General features: G+C 41.7%; 1 protein-coding gene across 1 annotated transcript in view; it reads left to right on the forward strand.

The window, feature by feature from the left end:
* Window positions 1-22,985, forward strand: part of frj (membrane bound O-acyltransferase domain containing farjavit) — a 179,931-nt gene that overhangs the window by 98,683 nt on the left and 58,263 nt on the right. The window contains exon 7 of the mRNA XM_080277842.1: window positions 14,569-14,742. Coding sequence (XP_080133968.1) covers window positions 14,569-14,742 — 174 coding nt within the window. The remainder of the gene's footprint in view (window positions 1-14,568; window positions 14,743-22,985) is intronic.

Below are 22,985 nucleotides of genomic sequence, written 5' to 3' on the forward strand. Positions count from 1 at the left end.
ATATCTTATGTACTGTATGTGTTTTCTGTTTTACTTGAACACTTATAACAATAAAACTTATGTACGTATACTGTAAACTATTTTACTTGAACAGTTATAACACTAAACTTATATATTATGTATATGTACGATGTGTATGGAATGGTTGGTCAGTGGGGTGTGCCAGCTGAAGTAGATGGGAATGGGTGCTTGTAAGGGGTTGGCAATAGCAAACACCTACTTTCATCATAAGATGATCTACCGGTATACATGGAGAGTAATGAGGAGGATGGATGATGAACTTGTTGAACGAAAAGACAATGATAGACTACGTGTGTGTGGATGAGCGAATGAGAAGACAAGTGTTGGATGCAAGAGTGTGGAGAGGGTGGGGGAATGGAGTCTCGGACCATCACTTAGTGATGGCCAAGGTAGAGCTGCAAAGAAAGTGGTTGAGGACACGAAGGGGAAGACAGGAGGAAGCAGCTCCTGTGAGAAGAGTGGAGAAATTGCAAGATAGTGAGAAAATGACAGAGTATAAGAGCATAGTGGAAGAAAGATTGGGAAGGTATGAGCTAGAGCAGATGGAAGGGATGGAAGACGTATGTAAGACATTCATGGAAGAGATAGGCGCAGCGTGTGAGGTGGTTTGTGGAGTGAGGAGGAGATGCAAGGGTGTGCAAGGGACAGCATGGTGGAATGATGAGGTGAAACGAGCTGTGGAACAAAAGAAGAAGGCATATAGTGAATGGTTAGCGAGAAGAGGGAGGGGAGAAGATGAGAGAGAGATATGTGAGCAGGAGAAGGGAGGTTTAGAGACTGGTGAAGGAGAGTAAGAAGAAAGTGGATGAAGAGTTTGGGAGGAATCTGAGTGTGAAATGGAGGGAGAGTAAGAAATTGTTTTGGAAGGAGGTAAAGAAAGTAAGGCAGTGTGAAAGGGGAAATAGTAGGGGAGTGAAAGATAGGAATAATAGATTGTTGGTGGAGAAGAGAGAGGAATTGAGGAGATGGAAGGAGAACTTTGAGGATTTGTTGAATGTAGAGAGTGAGAGCAGTGCGAGTATAAGTGGTTGGGGAATGGCTGGGAGAAGAAGAGATGAGAGGAGGGAGGAAGAGATCAGTAGAGCGGAAGTAGTGGAGGTGATGAAGAAGATTAAGTTGGGAAAGGCACCAGGAATTGATGGAGTGTGTGGTGAAATGCTTAGGTATGGGGGTGAGATTGTTGTGGAGTGGATATGGAAGTTGTGTAGATTGGCTTGGGAAGAGGGAAGGGTTCCAGAGGACTGGAAATCAGGTATAATTGTTCCTTTATACAAAGGAAAAGGGGAGAGAGAAGTATGTGGTAACCACAGGGGTATTTGCCTTCTTAGTGTGACTGGTAAAATATATGGTAGAATATTCATTGATAGGGTTAGGCATATGACAGAGGAGCTAGTTGGAGAAGAACAAGGGGGATTTAGGAAGGGAAAAGGTTGTGTAGATCAGATATTTGTTCTAAGATGTTTAGTGGAGAAGTATCTAGAGAAGGGAAGGAAAGTGTATGCTGCCTTCATGGACTTGGAGAAAGCTTATGACAGAATAGATAGGCAATGTATGTGGAAGGTATTAAGAATATATGGAGTGGAGGGGAAATTGTTGAGTGCTGAGAAGAGTATGTACGAGGGAGCTAGGGCTACGGTACGAGTGGATGATGAGCCGAGTGAGTTCTTTGATCTCAGTGTGAGACTGAAACAGGGTTGTGTGATGTCTCCATGGCTGTTTAATATATACATGGATGGGGTTGTAAAGGAGGTGCAGGGTAGGGCAGTGGATGTGGGGGTGGCTCTAATGAATGAGGGTGAGATTTGGAAGATTCCGGTGTTGCTGTTTGCTGATGATACAGTATTGTTGAGTGAAGATGAATGGGAGTTGCAAGGTTTGGTGAATGAATTTGGGACAGTGCGTAGGAGGAGGAATCTGAAAGTTAATGTAAACAAAAGTAAACTTATGGTGTTTGAGAGGAATGAAGTCACAGAGTGTGCAGTGAGGTTGGATGGTGAGGATATGGAGAATGTGAGTGCATTCAAGTACTTGGGTAGTGTGATGAGTAAGGATGGAACTTTGGGGGATGAAGTGTGTGAAAGGGTACAGCAGGGAAGGAAGGTTGTTGGTACACTGAAAGCAGTGATGAGAAATAGGGAGGTGAGTATGGAAGTTAAGATGTCACTGCATGATAGTATTGTGATCCCTACCCTAACGTATGGAAGCGAGGCATGGACCTTGCAAGAGGGGAACAAGTCAAGAGTGAGAGCAGTGGAAATGAGTTACTTGAGAGGAGCATGTGGAGTGACGTGGAGGGACAGGTTGACGAATGAAGAAGTGAAGGAATGTTGTGGGGTGGATGTGGATGTGGTTGTGAAGATTAGGAGAAATACACTGAGGTGGTTTGGACATGTGAAGAGTATGGAGAATGAAAGACTGACTAAGAGGGTGTATGTAGGTGAGGTGGAGGGAAGGAGAGGGAAGGGTAGACTGAGGATGAGGTGGAGGGATGGAGTTGAGAGGTATATGAGGGGGAGGGGGGTGAGTTGGGTGGAGGGTAGTCAAATGGTGGGTGAGAGAGCAACTTGGAGGCGTTTAGTCTGCGGCCACCCTTTGCGGGATTAGTGCGTCAGGCTATAGATAGATAGATAGATATTTTACTTGTTTCAAGGCTTGGGAGAGTAGAGGGCAGGACAATACATGACAAGGATGCCTTATCACCCAGTTTCACCCACAATTTAGGACTAAAAATGGCTGGACGTTACGTAACGTTACCCGCCTCCTCATGCATGGACGTTACGTAACGTCGCCCGCCTGATAGGAGTTAAGGAGCAGAAATAACTGTATGCTCAGTAGGACTGAAATGTGTTGGGAAGAGCGATATTGAACAAAGAATGTGGAACTGAACGCTAACTTACGAGTTCTCTTTGGGTGAAAGGGTAAATTTTTTCCTGATAAGCAAACATTTTTGTTACATTTCATTCCCTAAAATTGTGAAATCCATATATTTTCATTTAAGCACATAGCCTGAAGACCTTACCAATTTATTTTTCATTCCTCTAGTTTCTTTTCTGTTTTTTCATACTGTTTTGAGGGTAATAAAATACCTCTTACTGAAAGGTTTCTTCCCTTAATATCATCACATTCCTTAAGCAGTACCTACAATTGTTTCCGGCATAATGGAAGAAACTTACTCAGCGTACTCAAAGGTGGATTTCGTTTACCAATTTTCCTGCTGGAGCCCAGGTTAGGTTAGGTTAGCTTAGGTTAAATTAAATTAAAATAACTTATTAGTTAAGCTAGGTTAGGTTAGGTTATCAGTCGCCTCACCAAACTCCACCACACCACCCTCGTGATTGAGTTGTGGGCAGCAGGCGTGGATGGGGGTAGACTCACACTTGTTTACCTGTGGCTTGCTTGCTAACAACCGGATGCTTGCTGTTTAACCCTATTCAATGCATCCCCTGGTGATTTCCCACACTCACGCCCCTATTATCGTAAAGAAAATCTTGAGAAATGTTATTGGTATGAAGCGATGCCAAACATATCGTACCACACACACACGCGCACACACGCGCGTGAGCACACACACACACACCGCTCGCTGGCTCAGTGGTAGCATTCTCGCTTGCCATCTGGCAAACGGGAGTTCGCGCCTTGCTCAGGCTGCAAAAAGTTTCACTGACGAAGTGGGCGGTTACTGTCCCCCTCGAGCAAGGGGATGGGTGTGTGAGTGTGTGCAGGTCACAGCCTTGCCCTTAGATCGGACTATATGAGCTCTCAGCTCCCTTCCGGGAGGGTAAAAGCTGACGATCACGACCATCAAGTTATTCTGACCGACCCGGTGAATTACACACACACACACACACACACACACACACACACACACAGACAGTCATCAGAACATCAAAATACAGACTGCTAATACACGCAACCACTAGATACTTAACTATGTCACATGCACCCCACCTCTTCCGTACATACCCCTTCTCAACGCGTCCTCAGGTAGCATGGGCTAGGGCTTCTTGGCTAAAACATTTTGGAGAGTCCAGTCCTCCAGTGAACTAAAAATGGACCGTACATGATGATATTGATTATAATAATTCCACCATACATTTCTTTCTAATGAATGAATATAATATTTAGCTAAATGAGTTTCAGCTGGGAGAAGGAGGGAGGTGAGAAGGCAGGAAGAAATCAGTAGGATAGAAGTTGTGGAAGCAATGAAGGAAGTCAAATTGGGGAAAGCCCCAGGAATTGATGGAGTGTGTGGTGAAATGCAGAAGCATGGGGGAGAGATAGTAGTAGAATGGATGTGGAAGATGTGCAGATTGGCCTGGGAGGAAGGTAGAGTCCCAGAAGATTGGAAGTCAGATATAATTATTCTCTTGTACAAAGGAAAAGGGGAAAATGAAGTGTGTGGTAATCATAGGGGCATTTGGCTTCTTAGTGTAATAGGAAAAGTGTATGGTAGGATAATTATTGTCAGAGTTAGAGAAATAACAGAGGAATTAATTGGAGAAGTACAGGGAGGCTTTAGGAAGGGAAGAGGGTATACTGAGCGTCATATTTTCGCAGATTTACACAGTAGGTGTAGTTTTGATATCACTTCTTTCATCTTACACTATTTCTCAACTTATACATTACTTTCCTGCAAACATTACACCCGTTTCAACTTTATATAAGACTTAGCACATACTGACTGGCCTTGCCATTATACTGAGCGTCATATCGCCATCCCACACAGTTTCAGTAGTGTAGGAAGTTATGGTACTCTCTGAAACATGGCTGAAGGCACAACGCAACATTGCACTCTACACACTCGTACCTTGTGTCTTTTCTCTGAGTGGCTGGTCTGACTGTCGAGTGCTTGCATACATGGCAGCGGCGCTGGGGTTTACGACGGTTTCGTTCGGAAGGGATTGTGCTAGGATAGTGGCGTCCTGCGAGGCGTAGGGGAGTCTGGGCAGCCATGGGGGTGCGGGTGCGGTGTGTGGGTCTGTCCTGGGCATGCCTGGCGATTATTTCACGTGCCAGCTCCCTCACAAACCCCTCAAAGGTCTCTGATACTCCCGTTGTCATGACGTGCAGGTAGTGTGCGTTCAGGACCGTGATGTCGAGCAAGTGGAAAAAGAGCTTTTTGTACCACTTCATCGTGGTCCTGGCACAGTCAACACTGGAAATCATCGAGTCTGACTGATCCACTTGCCTCATGTTCAGATTATAGTCCAGTACAGACTCGGGTTTCCAGACGTTGCGCCTCCTCTCGCTACGGTGATCAACAGAGTCTGTGTGTTGCATCAGGGGGCTGTGAACAGTTGATAGGAGGCAAACTTCCCTGTTGTGGTTCCACAGGGTGGCAAGGATGTTATTGGCCTGGAAGAAAACCACCTCGTTCTTGTCAAGTTTCCTCCCTATCTTGACCATATGGCGACGGTTTCTCTTGACTGTACCACAGACTCCGGTGTCGTGTTGGTGGAGGAACCTAGCGAGAAGAGGACTAGTGTACCAGTTGTCCAGGTACAACACATGACCACGATGAAGGTACTCCTCTATCACTGTCTTCATGGCCCCTGAGAGTCCTATACTACGATCTTCTGTTATATCTGTCTGTGCGCCCGTGTACAAGACTATGTCTTGCACATAACCAGTCTTACAGTCACACATAACAAAGATCTTGAACCCGAAACGGTGTCTCTTGCTGGGTATGTACTGGCGAAAGGAAATATTGCCTCTCCACAACACAAGACTCTCGTCTATGACGAGGTCTCTGTAAGGATAAAATGAGGAGCGGAACATTTCCCGTAAATGATCAAATACAAGCCTAATTCTCCTCATTTTATCAGTGTTATTAGCATTAGCTGGATCTTCTGCATCAAAAAAGTAGAGGCGGCCGAGAATCTCCTGAAATCTATTACGACTCATCACCTTTCCAAAGAAAGGTGTGATGGTCATTGGGTCAGTGGTCCAGTATGCAGGTATTCGATTTTTTCTTACAACACCCATCAAGAGAACCAGGGCAAAAAATAAGAACATCTCAGAAATTGTCACATGATAGTCATATTGCTGGGAATGCCTGCTCGTTGTTCCCAAACGTTCACTTTCACGGCGCTGTGTTCGTGAAAATATGTTTGTTTGTTCCACTATGCGCCTCACAAACGCCTCCCCAAAGAACAGGTGGAAGAAATCCACCCTAGTGGAACCCGCATGCACACCTGGAGCCATGCAACCAGACCGCCACTCCTCAGTGAAAGGGTGAATGATGGGAGTAAAATTACTCCCATCCTCCCAGTTCCACGAGACACTACCGTCTCCAGCCTCGTCGCCTTCGTCAGGGTGGGGAGGTGAGGGTGGTGGGGGAGGTTGGGGAGGTGGAGAGCGGCGCCTTTCATCACTCGCACTTCTCTTCCCTCTCCCTTTTCCTTTACCCTTTCCCTTCCCTTTCCTTCCTTGCCCCACATCCTGGGGCTGTGGGGAGGAAGTCTTGGAATATTGTGGGGCGAAAGACATGCTTGGGAGTGACTCCACCTCCTCTCCCATGATTTCCAGTGTGGACTGTGCCAGGACCACGATGAAGTGGTACAAAAAGCTCTTTTTCCACTTGCTCGACATCACGGTCCTGAACGCACACTACCTGCACGCTATGACAACGGGAGTATCAGAGACCTTTGAGGGGTTTGTGAGGGAGCTGGCACGTGAAATAATCGCCAGGCATGCCCAGGACAGACCCACACACCGCACCTGCACCCCCATGGCTGCCCAGACTCCCCTACGCCTCGCAGGACGCCACTATCCTAGCACAATCCCTTCCGAACGAAACTGTCGTAAACCCCAGCGCCGCTGCCATGTATGCAAGCACTCGACAGTCAGACCAGCCACTCAGAGAAAAGACACAAGGTACGAGTGTGTAGAGTGCAATGTTGCGTTGTGCCTTCAGCCATGTTTCAGAGAGTACCATAACTTCCTACACTACTGAAACTGTGTGGGATGGCGATATGACGCTCAGTATAATGGTAAGGCCAGTCAGTATGTGCTAAGTCTTATATAAAGTTGAAATGGGTGTAATGTTTGCAGGAAAGTAATGTATAAGTTGAGAAATAGTGTAAGTTGAAAGAAGTGATATCAAAACTACACCCACTGTGTAAATCTGCGAAAATATGACGCTCAGTATAACACTCTGGTCAGTAAATATGTGATAGCAATGATATAAAGTGGAAACGGGTGTAATGTTAGCATGAAAGTAACGTATAAGTTGAAAAATAGTGTAAGTTGTAACAATTGATGTCACGAGTACACCCACTGTGTAAATCTGCAAAAATATTACGCTCAGTAGAACATTCTGGTCAGTAAGTATGTGATAGGAATGATATAAAGTGGAAAAGGGTGTAATGTTAGTAAGAAAGTAATTTATAAGTTGAATAATAGTGTAAGATGAAACAAATGATATCGCGATAACACTCACTGTGTAAATATGCGATAATATGATGCTCAGTAGAATAGTAAGGTCTCCAATTATGTGATAGCAATTATATCAAGTGGAAACATGTGTAATGTTGGTGGAGAAGTATTATATAAGTACAAAAATAGGTTGTAAGTTGAAATAATAGTCATAGCGACTTCACCCTCTGTGTTATTATTCGCTATTATTACGCTTATTTTTTTTTTATTTTTATTTTTTTTTTTTAAATAACAACGGAGGAAGGAAAAACAAATGGGGAAAAAAAAATAATCCATACACCAGATTACTGGTGTCCTCTGTTCATAAAATATCTGTAACAGTTAGACTTGAACAGTTGTAGGTTGAAATTTGGAGGAAAACAACTCTGAGGAAGCGAGTTCCAGAGAGATGCAGTTCGGGGAATGAAAGAATTCTGATAGGCAGAAGTTCTGCAATATAGTTGAGTGACATTCCAGTCATGAGCGCTACCAGATGCCCGTGTAGCACGAGGGAAGGCATGGAGAGGTGGCACCATGGACGCAACTTCGTCTGAGCATTTGCCAAAAAAATATCTGTAAAATAATGCAAGGGAGGCAACATTCCTTCTTACTTGCAGGGGAGGTAGTTTATATGTAATGGCAGGGTTGTTAATGATTCTAACAGCTTTATTCTGAATTTTGTCTAGTTGTCTTAATGCAACCTCTCCACAACCATCCCACAAGGGTGAGCAATATTCAAGCTGAGAGCGCACATGACTCTTATAAATTATAGCCAACTGCTTATCAGCGAAGAAGTTACGGACTCTGTACAATAATCCAAGTTTCTTTGAAGCGGTTTTAGCAAGTGATCTGACATGAGAGGTCCAGCTTAGGGCACTGTTAAGTGAGACACCAAGAATTTCAATACTTTTGGAGATGGGAATATTAGTAGCACTGATGGTAATGTACGAATCAGGCAATATCTGTCAATTAGTAAACTGTATATATTTAGTTTTACTAGCATTAAAAGAGACAAGTTTGTTTTGTCCCCATTCACTGATTGTAGATAGATCTTGATTTATGGAGATGGCTGTACTGAGTTGAGAGGTAGAGATATTAGACTTTGTAATTGTATGTCTGAGTGTGAATGAACTATGTAGTGTTGAGTCATCTGCATATGAGTGAATGGGATTGTGAGTGACAGATAAGAGATCATTAATATGAACCAGAAATAGGGTTGGCGCCAGAACTGATCCCTGCGGCACGCCAGCGTTAATTGAGTGGAAATTTGAATATACATCATCTACTTTTACTCTTATTTTCCTGTCACTAAGATAAGAAGAAATCAAAGGAACAAAAGACGTTAGTCCATGGCAAGGGAGTTTGGACATCAGGGAACGGTGCCATACTCTGTCGAAAGCTTTAGAGATATCAAGAGCTACTGCATGAGTTTCTCCAAAAAGATCAATTGACTGATGGATCATATGAGTTAAGAGATTGAGTATGTCAATGGTGGATCTTTCGCGGCGAAAACCGTATTGTCTCTCACTAATTAAGTTGTTGGATTCAAGATGTTTAACAATATGCTTATTAATTAAAGTTTCAAATACCTTACCAAGAGAAGATGTGACAGCTATTGGTCTGTAATTGGAGGGGTCAGACCAACTTCCTTTCTTCGGAACTGGGTGGATATTGGCTTCTTTCCATGAATTTGGGAATAAAGAAGTACGTATGCATAGTCTGAATAATTTAGCTAGGACAGAGGCAAGTTCAGGGGAACACTTTTTCAAAACAATTGGCGGAATTCCATCTGGGCCTGGAGCTTTGTTGGTAGGTAAATTGTCTAGGATGGTTTTTACGAATCTTGTCTGTATTTTACGTGGGGCAATTTCGGGAGAATCAAGTTCCAGTACTGAGACATTCTGGCTGGTATCATCTATGGTAGAGTTTCTTGCAAAGGTACTAGCAAAGATATCTGCTTTCCCACGTGGGTCATTTGTAATATTGCCATCTGAAGATTTTAGTGGGGGAATGGAAGATGACTTGTTAAAGTTAATATTGAAAGAATTAAGAGTTGACCAGAATATTCTATTGTCATTAGGGTTGTTAAGTAGTTTTGATGCTTGCTTTTGAAGAAAGTTTGATTTAGATAGATTTAATACAGCTTTTGCATGATTTCTAGCAATTTTAAATTGGGAGAGTGATTCAGATGTTTTTGATTTTAAGTAAGAGTTATATGCTAATGACTTTTGGGCTGTTGCTCTGGCACAATCGCCATCAAACCATTTTGGAGAATTTGATCTTTTAGTGAAATGTTGACTTGGTATGAATAAATCCATACCAGCTAGTATTAAGTCGCAAATGTGGGACTGGGTAGAATTGGGATCACTAGAGAAGAAAGATTGCCATGGAACATCAGCAAGATAATTTCTAAATCCATCCCAGTCTGCCCTGTCAAAGTGCCATCGGGTCACCCTGACAGGTTCGGAATGGGGAGGTGTAGGAGGGTTAACTAATGAGGCTTTGATGAGATTGTGGTCAGAGGATCCAAGTGGTGACAGTACCTCTATCCTGTATTGATCTGGATTATTTGTCAAGAATAAATCCAAGAGATGGGCATTATTGACAGGATTATCAGGTATTCTGGTTGGTTGCTTTACCAACTGGGTGAGATTAAATGATTCCGCAAACAGCTCGCATTCTAGACCAGAGTCGTCAGTCCGGGCAGAATGCAATAACCATTCAACATTGTGTATGTTAAAATCACCCAAAATGGTAATTTCATTGTCAAGGGCAAGGTCAAGGTTACTCAACTGAGTGGATATGGAATCAAATACACTGGGTTCGTAAGGCCTGAAACTATCTCAAAACAGTTCTCTAAAGTGGAAAAGTTTATAATGTTATTAGGAAAGTATTATGTAAGTTGAAAAAACACAATACGAGTTGAAACAACAGTCACAGCGAGTTCACTCACTACGTAAATAAGCGCTAACATTACCCTAAATGTTATCGAAAGGCCTGTGAATACGTAAAAACAATTCAATAAAATGTAAAATGGTATAATGTTATTGGAGATGTATTATGTAAGTAGAAAAAATGATATGTATCATGATTCAGCAATGTTAGCGATTCATTGTGACCAGTCTGCCCGATTTTGCTCGGTTCGCACGATGGTACAATGCTTATTTCAGCTCTATTTTTGTATAAAATCCAATTTACTCTTGTATCACATGTTTTTATGTTTGTAATAAATACATATCTACTTACTTTCATTGGTTTCCCAGACTTAAAATGCCATAGAAAACGTGAGAGCCTCAGACCACCTACAGAGAACACGGTACCAGGTGTAACGAAGGTATACCTGTTTAGGCCACTTATGGACCCCGGTTAACACTTTCTTGGTGATTGACCATTGTTTCTGACCAAAAGCGAAAGTTTTAGCAAAAAAAATTTGGGTCCAAAAATGGTCGGGATTGGGGGGTACCAGTGGTGAAAAAGTGGTCAGGACGGGGCGGGTTAAGGAGAAGTGGGTTAAAATATGAGTTGAAAACACAGTTATTTTCCTGTTTCTCCACACTGAGCACATAGGTTGTCATCACGGCTGCTGCAGTCAGAGAGTTGAGAGAGATTATGATTGAATTTGGCGTGTTATTAAATGAAAAGAAACTAAGTGGTGGAAGAGTATCATTACCAAGGTGCTATAATGACTGCAGTGATCTTTCAGTTATCCAGCATAATTCAGCCAACCCCCTCGTAGAATATTGCGTAGGTATCCGTAATCGGCTAACCATTCAGCGTGGAGGCGGATAATGTGTCACTACCTGAAAGTATTTGTCTTGACCCTCTGTCCTAAAAACTTTCGTACAGTATGACCCATAAGTAAAAGATTAAAGTTAAGCTTTTAGATCAGATAATGAAGGTAATGGAGAGAGTTTCAAAAGGTATGATTAGAGAAAGAATGAATATTGATGAGATGCAGTTTGGGTTTATGCCAGGTAGGGGGACCACTGATGCCATATTCATTATTCGACAGCTTCAGGAAAAATATACAGTATTGGGAAGAAAAGGGATCTGTAATTTGTTTTTATTGATTTGGAAAAGGCGTTTGACAGAGTCCCTAGAGACGTGGTGAAGTGGGTAATGAGAAAGCTTAGCATGGAGGAGTGGCTGGTTGGGTGGTTATGGCTCTATATGTGGGTGCTCGTATCCAGGTAAGATTGAATGGAGATTTGAGTGATGAGTTTTCCGTGAATGTTGGTGTGCATCAGGGGTCAGTTTTGAGTCCCATGTTGTTTATCATGGTACTTGAAGCCCTTTCACGTGGCTTCAGAAACGGACTACCGTGTGAGATGTTGTATGCTGATGATTTGGTGTTGACTGCAGAGAACGAAAGGGAGGTGGAGGAAAGGTTTAGGAAGTGGAGAGATGGTATGGGGCAGAAGGGCTTAAGGGTAAATGCAGATAAAACAAATGTGATGATATCTAGGGTTGGTGGCGGTACTGTCAAAGACGAGGGAGAGTGGCCATGTGCGGTTTGCCACAAGGGCGTGGGAAGTAATTCCGTCGTGTGCGGTGTTTGTGATAAATGAGTGCAAAAGAGATGTAGTGGTATCAGAGGTAGACTGAGAGATAATGCTGATTTTATGCGTACAGCTTGTAGGGGAGAGCAGGTGGAAATTGTCAGGTGTGAAGGATTGAACTTGCTGGTGAATCTCTTGAGTATGTGGAAGAGTTTTGTTATTTGGGAGACATGTTGTGTGCTGGAGGTGGGGCTGGAGGTAGCTCTATGGCTAGGGTGAGAAGTGGTTGGAAGAAGTTCAGGGAGCTCATGCCTCTCCTGACATTGAGAGGACTCTCCCCATGTGCTAAGGGGTCTTTGTATGCAGCATGTGTTAGGAGTGTAATGCTGTATGGTAGTGAGACTTGGGCAGTAAAGGAGGAGGATATTCACAGGCTCAGACGTACAGAAATGACAATGATTAGGTGGATGTGTAGTTCGTCCCTATGTGCAAGGTCTGGGAGGGCTGGGTTTACAATGGAAGAGTTGAGAGGTAGGATGGGACTGGAGTGTATTGGTGTTGTGATGAGGAGAGGTAGATTGAGATGGTTTGGGCATGTGAAGAGGATGGGGGATGATAATTGTGTGAGGAAGGTGAGAGGTGTTAATAATGGGGGTGGGGTTATGAGGGGTAGACCGAGAAAGACATGGGATGAGGTCATGAAGTGTGACCTCAAGGTTATGGGACTGAACAGGGAGTCTGCAATGGATCGTTCAGCATGGAGATCCGCCATTAGGTGACCAAGGCCGACATATGCAAGCATGTTGGAGCCTTTATAAATTAAACGAAACAAAAATACATAATTGATACAGTACATATGGTACAGTAATATAGTATGTAATAGAATCATAATCATACTGCACTCACCCAGTTTTGGCATCAGTGGAGGGTAGAGTAGTACATTATGCAGTACAGTGCACTAAATCCCATGTTTAGTGATGAATGGCTCCCACAAAGATTGTTCCAGCTCGGAGATAGACAGGCTAAGTCACAGCACTAGGAGGTAGCTACTGTGTGGGTCACAAATGCACAGTGCACAGTACGTCCCCACTATATGGCATCCACGGGGGTGACTCCGAGAGTGACAGTAATCTTGGTGTGTTAGGTGGGCCACTCCCACAACGCACTGTGATTGGCTGGTGTGTTGCGTGGTCTGCCTGCATACCAATTGGGTCCCATATCTGAGCCGGATGATAATCCCACCATTAGAAGGTGCATAGTACCGCCAATTGCTTCCCGTTTCTGAGCTGGATGTTGCCTAATTTTGCCAGATATTGTTTTAATAGAGCCGAGCAGACGGTGCCAGATATTGTGTTGGGCCGAATATTGCAATGATGGATAATTGGCATATTACACTAATTAGGAGGTGTGTAAGGGGAGGGAAGGTGAAATGGCAGAATGAAGAAGTATGGGGCCTGAATATGGATGAGGAAAGTGAGTACTGTACGGAGATTGCAAGATGACATGAGAGTGTTTGTGCCCCTTTTGTTGTATCATATAGAAATGAGACATTGTTATGTTCTGGAAAATAGAATGAGAGAAGTGGAGATGGGGCTGATAAGTACAGGTAGATTTTACAGATTCAGAAATACAGAGGTCCATGATAGCTGTGCAGTGGGGGCTTCATTGGTCAGTTGGTAGAAGGCTGTGCATAGATGACATGATCATGTAGAGAGAGTATGAATATGACTTTGTTAGTGGAAATGATTGTTATTGTTGCTTAGCCCTGGTCTGTCTGGTCAAGCACACCCATCAATCACAGGTAACCAGCAGCTTCTTTGTGGTTCTTCTGCAGATACAGCACATTACATCCATCATGCAGGGTACGGCACCATTTTGTAGTAAACAGAACTTCACAAAAAGCAAACCAGGGTCCTTCCCCCACAGCAAAGTGAAAGGGTAAATGGAAGTGATTGAAGATGATTGTTGTCATTTTGGGGCTACAATAGTGGGCTGCAGGTTGAAGTTGGCCTACTGTAATCCTCCTTCCTCCTTTTGGGAATGGGGAATGTGTCGAGGGATGTTTGTATATATCAGCAACACCACCTGAACATGTCACCCTCCAGCACTTAGTGAAAGCTTGAGGAGGCCAGCACCATACTGCTTGAGATTCCCAAATCTCAAGAAACGTATACAGTAGTACAGTATAATTCATTTCTTTCCTCACTATTGTTTTATGTAACTTTAACGACCCATGTACAGTTTCAGACTAGTTTTGCCATTGCACTTCCATGAACAACGTACTAAATAGTACCGGTATAGTACTAAACCACAGTAAACTTGCACTGAACCCTTACGCCTTGAATAGGGTAAAATATGAGTGGCTGTTACTGTGTCATGTACCATCACGGGCAGGAGTTTGCTGACACTCCCCTGCCAGCGTTATATTTACAACATTTGTTATTTTTCCCCACATGCCGTAGAGTATCATTCTTTTACTCTTTTGTTGTGTATTTCATATTACTAATTATCCCATATGCAAATTTTCATGTAACTGCTGGTCATCACAACTGGCAGGTAATTGTTGGTGCACTTTTGATTGTGATAACACCATCAGTGAGTTGTTTTTAACACAATACAGTATGTCTTTCAGTGTTGGTAAAGGTGAGAAAGTGGAGTACAACTTTGAGGCTATACACAACATTGACGAGTACGGAGCGGACTTCACCCCAACGGTACGAGCTGGCATGCGCTGCTGGAACATGACGGTGCAGTATTGGCTGGCTAACAACGTCTACAAGCGTCTTAAGTTGAGCAGACCAGTCAAGTATGTGTGAAGTTGTTATCATGTTAATGTTTAAGATGTACAAAGTCCACATTACAAGTCAGAACTGTTTATCATTACAAGTCAGAACTGTTTATCAGACTATCACTGTTTCATCCATATACAGTACAATCCCAGTTAATCGGGCGGCTTGGGGAATTTACCTTCCCGGTTACAGATTTTTCCCGTAGTTCTGATATTCAAATCTATACAAAGGCGATAATTATCACAGCAGTAAATACAATTCTGGTACTCACCACTCACATCAGGGGCCACACTAAGAGATTCCACCTGAAATATTGCCTTGTAAACACACACCATGGTCATAATGCACGTGCATGCAGTGCCTTGCAGTACTGCAAAATGCACAAGTCCATTCTGTTAACTACCGAATAATTTGTTGTATGTACTGTACTCATAAAAATGGAAAACTAAAGAAATGAAATCCTGAATATTTATTGGTGAATTATCACGACACCTGTGTCCCCACATGACCTATGTTTACGGTCACGGCCCCAACTGACTGCCACCATTCCGCCATTCAGCTGTTTTGCACCATTGTGTTAACTACCGAAGTATTCGTTGTATGTACTGTACTCATAAAAGTGGAAAAATAAAGAAATAAAATCTTGAACATTTATTGGTAACTAATGTTAAGACTGCATTGTAGAATTATCACGACACCTGTGCCCCCACACAAGCTTTGTTTATGGTCCCGGCCCCAACTGACCGCCACCATTCCACCCCTCATCCACCAATCGGCTGTTTTGCACAAACTAAAATACAGTACATGATGTATGTATGAAGTGCAAGCATATTTTTTTTTTTCTTCCAACAAAGTAATCTTTCATTCCTATTAACATTTTTTTTTTTTTCATCTCTGCCAGCACACATGCGTTCTAAGATGAATTTATGTGGTGCAAGTTAGAGTTGGTCGGTTAGGAAGAAAAACACCGGTGTTTGCTGTTTGTTGATTTGCTCTCTCCCGAGATGTCTAGTTTACAAATTCCATGTCTGTCTTTGATACGATTTAACCATCCAATACTGAAATCACACTCGACTTCTATATTCATTTTACTTTGAAACTGTCTTGCATTTTCTTGTATAAGAGGATTAGAAATAGGTGCTCCCTTAGATCTTTCTATGCAAAACCACTCGAACGATGAAGAGTATGCCTTTTTTCAATGGATTTACTTGTCTCGCTTTTCATGAAAAATTCATCGAGCTTGGATGCTTGGGCCTTGATATCATAAATCGTTGAATTTCCTACATTATATTCAGTCATCAGTGTTTTATAATGTTCGCCTTTTTCATGTTTATAGCATATGCCCAGCTTCTGTTTCAAGGTAGGCACGAAACGCTTACGTTCAGTTTGCTCTTTAGGCATTTTGGAGTGTTGAAGTTAACGTCCATCAGAGCAACACAACAGCAAAAGAGCTTGTTTACTGTCTGGTGGTAAAAAGCAGACTGGTGATTTGTGGAAATTGTGGAGGGTGTGGAGGATGACTGAATTCAAGTAGGGGAAAGAGGGAAGAGGAGGGCTGGTTAAGAGGATTTACTAGGGATTTACATTAGCCAGAAATGCCTTCACCTCGCTTAGTCCGACTTCACCCAGCCTTGCATGACACGATAAAATGGCGGTTTGGCGGTCCATTCAAATTGGCGCCGTTATAACTTACTGATATTTTTACCAGCCCTTGAATCTTCCCGTTTTTCTGAGTATTCCGTTTGTCTGGATACCGGATAGCAGGGATTGTACTGTAGTTGGCAAGTCTTTAGAGGTACTGTAGCAGTGAAAAATTTTCTGCAATTCTACTATAAATATAATTGCAAAAAGAAAATAAATAGAATAAAGAAGTTAGTTTGAATTGAAAACTATTTTTAATGTTTGCCTTGTGTACAGTCAGCCCTAGAGTAACATGCATATCTTATACTGTTCTGGCAGGCACTGTGTTACAGGAAATTGTATAGTACAGTAGAAGAATAGGAAAACCATTTTAAATGCTTGCCATCTTCTGGCCACTTGTTCATAGTCACCTTTTTCTTGCTTATCCTAACCTAAAATACCCCAAACACCTTGCCAGCACAGATATTATAACAGTGTACTGTATACACACACACACACACACACACACACACAGATACATACAGAGACACAGACACACACACACACACACACGAGTGAACAGCCATAGCGAACAGATGTGTCTTGACTGCTCCCAGGGCAAGGCTTAGCCACCGCTGCAAACCTTAAATAGTTTCAGGAATTACGCTTGTCCTGTCTCCTATGGTTTTGTTTTCAGTTTAAAATACAGGAAGTTAATATAGACTACCAAAAATGTAAAGATTTACCAGCAAGAGCATACATGAATGTTGTAGTATTTTCGGTAACAGCTGTTTTGGTTCTGCAAGTTGTAACCAACCTCAATCATGGCCGAAAATGTAAACACTGAGGGACTCGAATTTCCAGGATTCGATAGAAATACTAATGTCATGGATCTGGTTAAAACATTGATTATGAGGATAAGTGAACTTGAAAAGAAAGTGGAGAATCTAGTGTTAAAAGATGTGTCTGAGAATACGGAGATTACTATACAGAGTCTGATTCAGTCTAATGAAACGGCGAATGAAGAGATAAGAAATTTGAAGCATGAAAATATTGAATTGAGGAGAAAACTAGAAGAGAGTACTAATAAAACGGAGAAAGTGAGTAATGTATTAGAAGAACATAAGGCAAAGTGGGCACACGCAGAAGAAGAACAGAAAGAAGTGGTCAGCTTAAGAGAAATCATCCAGGAAGAAAGAGAAATGAACAAGGTAAAATTGGAAGAAAATGTAGTGAAGAAAAAAGAGAAAATAGTGAGAGAAACAGATGTGTGAAAGGAACAGATGTGTGGTAATATTTGGAAACAGGGAGGAGGAAGAAAAGGTTAGATCTGTGAGACTCGAGAAAGACACGAACCTGGTAAGAGAAATATTAGGCAAGATTGATCCCAAAGGAGACAAGTGGGTAAAAGAAATTGAAGAAGTAAGGAGAATAGGGCCTTATAAGAAAGGGGAAACAAGACCAATGAGAGTCAAGTTGTCAGCAGAAAATGTAGTAGATGATATACTCAAAGTGACCTGGAAATTAAGCAAAGAGGCAGGGATGGAAAATATTATAATAAGAAAAGATTTGAAGGAAGAAGAAAGAGAAGTTTTAAAATCATTGAAGGAAGAAGTAAAGGAAAAAAATGATAAGAGGACAGAGGAAGAATGTAATACTTTTTTTTGGAGGGTAATGGATATGAAAGTAAGGAAGTGGTATATAAAGAAATAGAAGTGAAGGAAACTAAGAGGGATGGCTATGAAAGATCAGAAATTGAGGGAGTGTTACCAATGGAGAGAAGGAGAGAAGAGGGTATAAAGAACATCAAAAATAATTTGAAGGTGATATATACTGATGTTGATGGTTTAATATCGGCAAGGCCCGAAGTTAACGATTTCTTGAGAGAACATGAACCTGATGTCATGTGCTTTGTAGAGACCAAATTAAGAGAAGATATTAATGTTCATTTGGGAGATGGTAAATACAAACTGTGGAGAAAAGACAGAAAAGAAAAAATGGGAGGAGGAGTGATGATAGCAGTGAAGAACAACATAAATGTAGATACTGTGGAAATGGGAGAAGGCAGGGCTGAAGTGATATATATGAAATTAGAAACTGGAGAGAATGTTAAGAGAAATATGGGGGTAGTGTATGTTCCCCCTAAGACGAGAGCATGGAATGATGACGAATACCAGGAGATGTTGTCAGATATGGCTAGCTATTTACAAAAAATAATTGAGAAAAGTAATAATATAATTTTGGTGGGTGACTTTAACTGTAAAGAGGTGAACTGGGAGAAATGGTACTCGGGAGGCGGCGAGGATTCGTGGGGCACTATGTTATTAAATATAATAATGAATAATGTGATGACGCAATGGGTCAAAGAAGAGACACGGTTTCGAGGCGAGGACACACCAGCAAGATTAGATTTACTGTTTACCAAAGAACCCGATGTAATAGAATCATTGAAATATCTCTGTCCTTTAGGAAAAAGTGATCACGTGGTCATTGAGTTCCAGATGATAATAGGGAATGTCGAGCCAAGAGACGAGCTTCATAGACGGGGAAGATACAACTTTGGGAAAGCAAATTTTACAGGATTGAGAAAATTTTTTGAAAATGCGGATTGGAGAAAATTCAGAGAAATAAGAAAGATACAGAGGAAGTGGAATATCTTTCTAGACCTCTATAATTTGGGAGTGGAAAAATTTGTACCAAGAGTAAGAGGGAAAGAAAACAGGAAAAAGGAGTGGTTTAATAGAAGGTGTATGATATCAAAAAAAGAGAGAGATAAGGCGTGGAACAATTGGAGAAAGAGAGGTAACAACAGAACAAAAGAAGAATATAAAAGAATTAGAAATGAATACACAAGAATATGTAGAGAAGAAGAAAGGAATTTTGAAAAAGGTATAATAGACAATTGCAAGGATGAAACCAAACTGTTTTATAGATTTGTTAATGGCAAACTGAAACAAAAGGAAGGAATCACCAAACTGAAAGTAAAAGGAGAGGTCTATAAAGATGCAGCAATGCAAGCTGAAATAATGAACAAATGTTGCCAATCGGTTTTCACTAATGAAAAAGAGTTTGTGGAAGGGGAGGGAGTGATTAGAAATGTACCGGTGCTAAAAGATATAAAAGTGGAGGTACAGGAAGTGTATAAACTACTGGAAACTCAAGATGTAAGGAAAGCCCAAGGACCTGATGGAATTTCTAACTGGGTACTGAAGGAATGCAAAGAACAACTGGCGGATAAAAATCACAGTTTAATCATGTTTTCTCTGGAAGAGGGGAAAGTGCCACAAGAATGGAAGAGGGCAAATGTGGTACCAATTTATAAGGGAGGAAACAGGGAAGAACCCCTGAATTATAGACCAGTGTCTCTAACCAGCATGGTCGCAAAATTGTGCGAGAGAATCCTGAAGACAGATGGATAAAATATCTAGAAGAGATGAATATTTTGGCTGAATGTCAGTTTGGATTCAGAAGTGGAAGGTCATGTGTTTCTTACTTACTGAGCTTTTACTCTAGAGCAATTGACGTGGTACAGGAGAGAGATGGTTGGGTGGATTGTGTGTACTTAGACTTAGAGAAGGCCCTTGACAAGGTACCTCATAAGAGACTAATGTGGAAACTTGAATATATAGGAGGACTGAAGGGGAAACTTCTGGAATGGATGAGAGACTTTTTGAGAGACAGACAAATGAGGACAGTAATAAAGGATAGGATATCTGGATGGAGGGAAGTAAAAAGTGGAGTCCGTCAAGGCTTGGTGTTGGCGCCAGTAATGTTCCTGATTTACGTAAATGATATGGTAGATGGAGTGAACAGTTATGCAAGTCTGTTTGCTGATGATGTAAAGATCTTGAAGAAGGTAGAGGTTGAGGAGGATTGTAAAATGCTGCAGGAGGATTTGGATAGGATACTCGATTGGAGCCGGACGTGGGAAATGAAATTTAATGTAAAGAAATGTAAAATATTGGAAATGGATAAAAGTACCAGGAGGCGATCACTGAATTATTTGTTGGATAATGAATTACTCACAAAAATGAGAGAAGAGAAAGATTTGGGAGCACTGGTCCAAGATAGTTTGTCACCAGAAAAGCATATTAACAAGATAGTTGGAGAGACTTATAAGATTGAGAGAATACAAAGAAGAGCAGCCAAGATGGTACTCAGTCTGGCAGACCTGTCATACCGAGAGAGGCTGGAAAAGCTGGATTTGCCTTCCTTAGAGGAAAGGAGAAAGAGGGGAGACATGATTGCAGTGTTCAGGACCATGGTGGGAGTAGATAAAATTGACAAAGGAGGTCTGTTTGTATGGGATAAGAGAGCAACAAGAGGACACGGAATGAAATTGAAAAAGTCAAGCTGCTTGAAGGATATCAAGAAATATAGCTTTCCTTACAGAAGTATAGACTTATGGAATAGCCTGGACAAAGAGATCGTCCAGTCTAGAAACTTAAACGAGTTTAAAGCTAAATTTGACTTATTGAGAAACAGCGACGGAAACCCACGAGCATAGCACATCCTGTGTATATCACAATTAGGTACATTAGGTAAATACATAAATATTTGGAACGACTTAGACGAAGAGGTGGTGCATGAGAAAAACATTCATGTGTGTAAAGGTAGATTTGATAAATGTGGATTTGGAGACAGGACAACACGAGCATTGCTCAATTCCTGTATACTACAAATAGGTAAATACAAATAGGTAAACACACACACACACACACACACACACACACACACACACACACCAGGATGATGATAGTGATAAAGATGTTTCTTTTTTCTTATTGCAGTTGAGCTCCATGTCTTGGTATTGCTTATGCTGTTCACAATAAGATATTTTGCGCAGTTGATTTTTTATTTCTTGTTCGTATTGAAACAGAATCTAAGCGTGAATGAAGGGAAGAGTAAAGTGATGGTCATCGAGAGAAGTGATTTCAGTGAATGTTCAGTGAGGTTGGATGAGGAGGAAATGGAGAATGTGAATGCATTTAAGTACTTGGGTAATATGATTAGTAAGGATGGAAGTTTGGAGGGTGAAGTGCTTGAAAGGGTGCAGCTGGGAAGAAATGTTGCTGGTTCCTTGAAAACAGTGATAAGAAACAGGGAAGTGAGCATGGAAGTGAAAAAGCTATACATGACAGTATTGTGATACCAATTCTAACGCATGGAAGTGAAGCTTGGACCTTGTTGAAGGGACAGAAGTCAAGAGTGAGAGCAGTGGAAATGAGTTATTTGAGAGGATCCTGTGGAGTTACATGGAGAGACAGACTGACAAATAATGAAGTGAAGGAGCATTATGGTGTGGATGTGGATGCGATAGGAAGCATTAGGAGAAACACATTAAGGTGGTTTGGCCATCTGGAGAAGATGGAGAGTGAGAGACTGATGAGGAGAGTGTATGTGAGTGAGGTGAATGGGGAGAAGGAGGGGGAGGCTGAGGATGAGATGGAGGGATGGAGTGGAGGGGTATATGAGAGAGGGGAGTGTGAGCTGGGAGCGAGACAGTGAAATGGCGGGGGACAGAACGACATGGAGGCGATTTGTTTGTGGCCACCCCTTACGGGATTAAGGCATCTGGCAATAGATGGAGATAGATAGATTTTTGACATGACAGTTGATCTCCATAATTAACCCATGGACTCCACAGTTAACTTACCTGCCTTTGAACCCTTCCAAGTTTGACCAAAATTTAACTTGATTTAGGTTTTGAGTCATTGCAGTTGGCCATCTATGTTTTGGGAGGATATGTTAAAAAACTTGCCTGGAATTGGCAAAAATCTGTGAATAATTGGTATTCCCAAACAGTCCCTGCAGTCTTAATTTAACTGTGAATGCCAGGAAATCCTTTGCAGTGCTCCAGAATGTTGAAACATTATCAGCTATCTGAATTTACTTACTTAAACTGCATTGTAGGATGGTTTATTAGTCTGTGAATAATTGAAACCTTTAACCCCCCAGTGCAATGTAAGTTTTGTGTAAGTATGTGTGACATGATCAGAGAAAATGCCACGAGGGCAGGCTGGACTCCCGCACGAAGGAAAACATTCACATGTATTTTATTTGCCCCAGAAATTGGTTATAATGGTATATAGCAGGCTGTAAAGCCTATGCCCAGAGTCGGACACATTAAAAAAAAAAAAAAAAAAAAAAAAAATTGTAGACCATCATCCTCCCTGATGTTTATACTATAAGATAAGCTAATAAAAACACAAAATTGATGAGTAAAAGGTCTGTCAAAGTACCGAAATGCAGTGAGAATACTGTTGTTCAACAGTGAAAGTAACTGGCCTACACTCTGGCACAAAATTTTGCCCAAATAATGCAAGAGCTAAGCATATGTCTAGATGCAGAATTTCATGAGCTTTCACAAGGTGTTGTCAGAATTCTGATACGACCAATAGTTTTCGAGTAAATTGCCAAAAAAATTCTCCCCCCCCCCCCAAACCAAAAACCAAGAGAATGACGACTGTTTGAGAGTCTTGGCCTGGAAATAGACACCCTCCTCTACGATGCATCAAATATTGAAACATTTCATGCTAAAATATAAATTTTGGTGAATATTTTTGTCCAGAATTGCCTAATCGGAATCCCTTCAGACCAAACCTAACAAGTGCGTCATAGTGTGTCATTGATTCCTCTT

This window comes from Coenobita brevimanus, chromosome 71, assembly GCF_032717465.1.
Source record: "Coenobita brevimanus isolate Jiangsu-jjx chromosome 71, ASM3271746v2, whole genome shotgun sequence".
NCBI classification, from domain to species: Eukaryota; Metazoa; Arthropoda; class Malacostraca; order Decapoda; family Coenobitidae; genus Coenobita; species Coenobita brevimanus.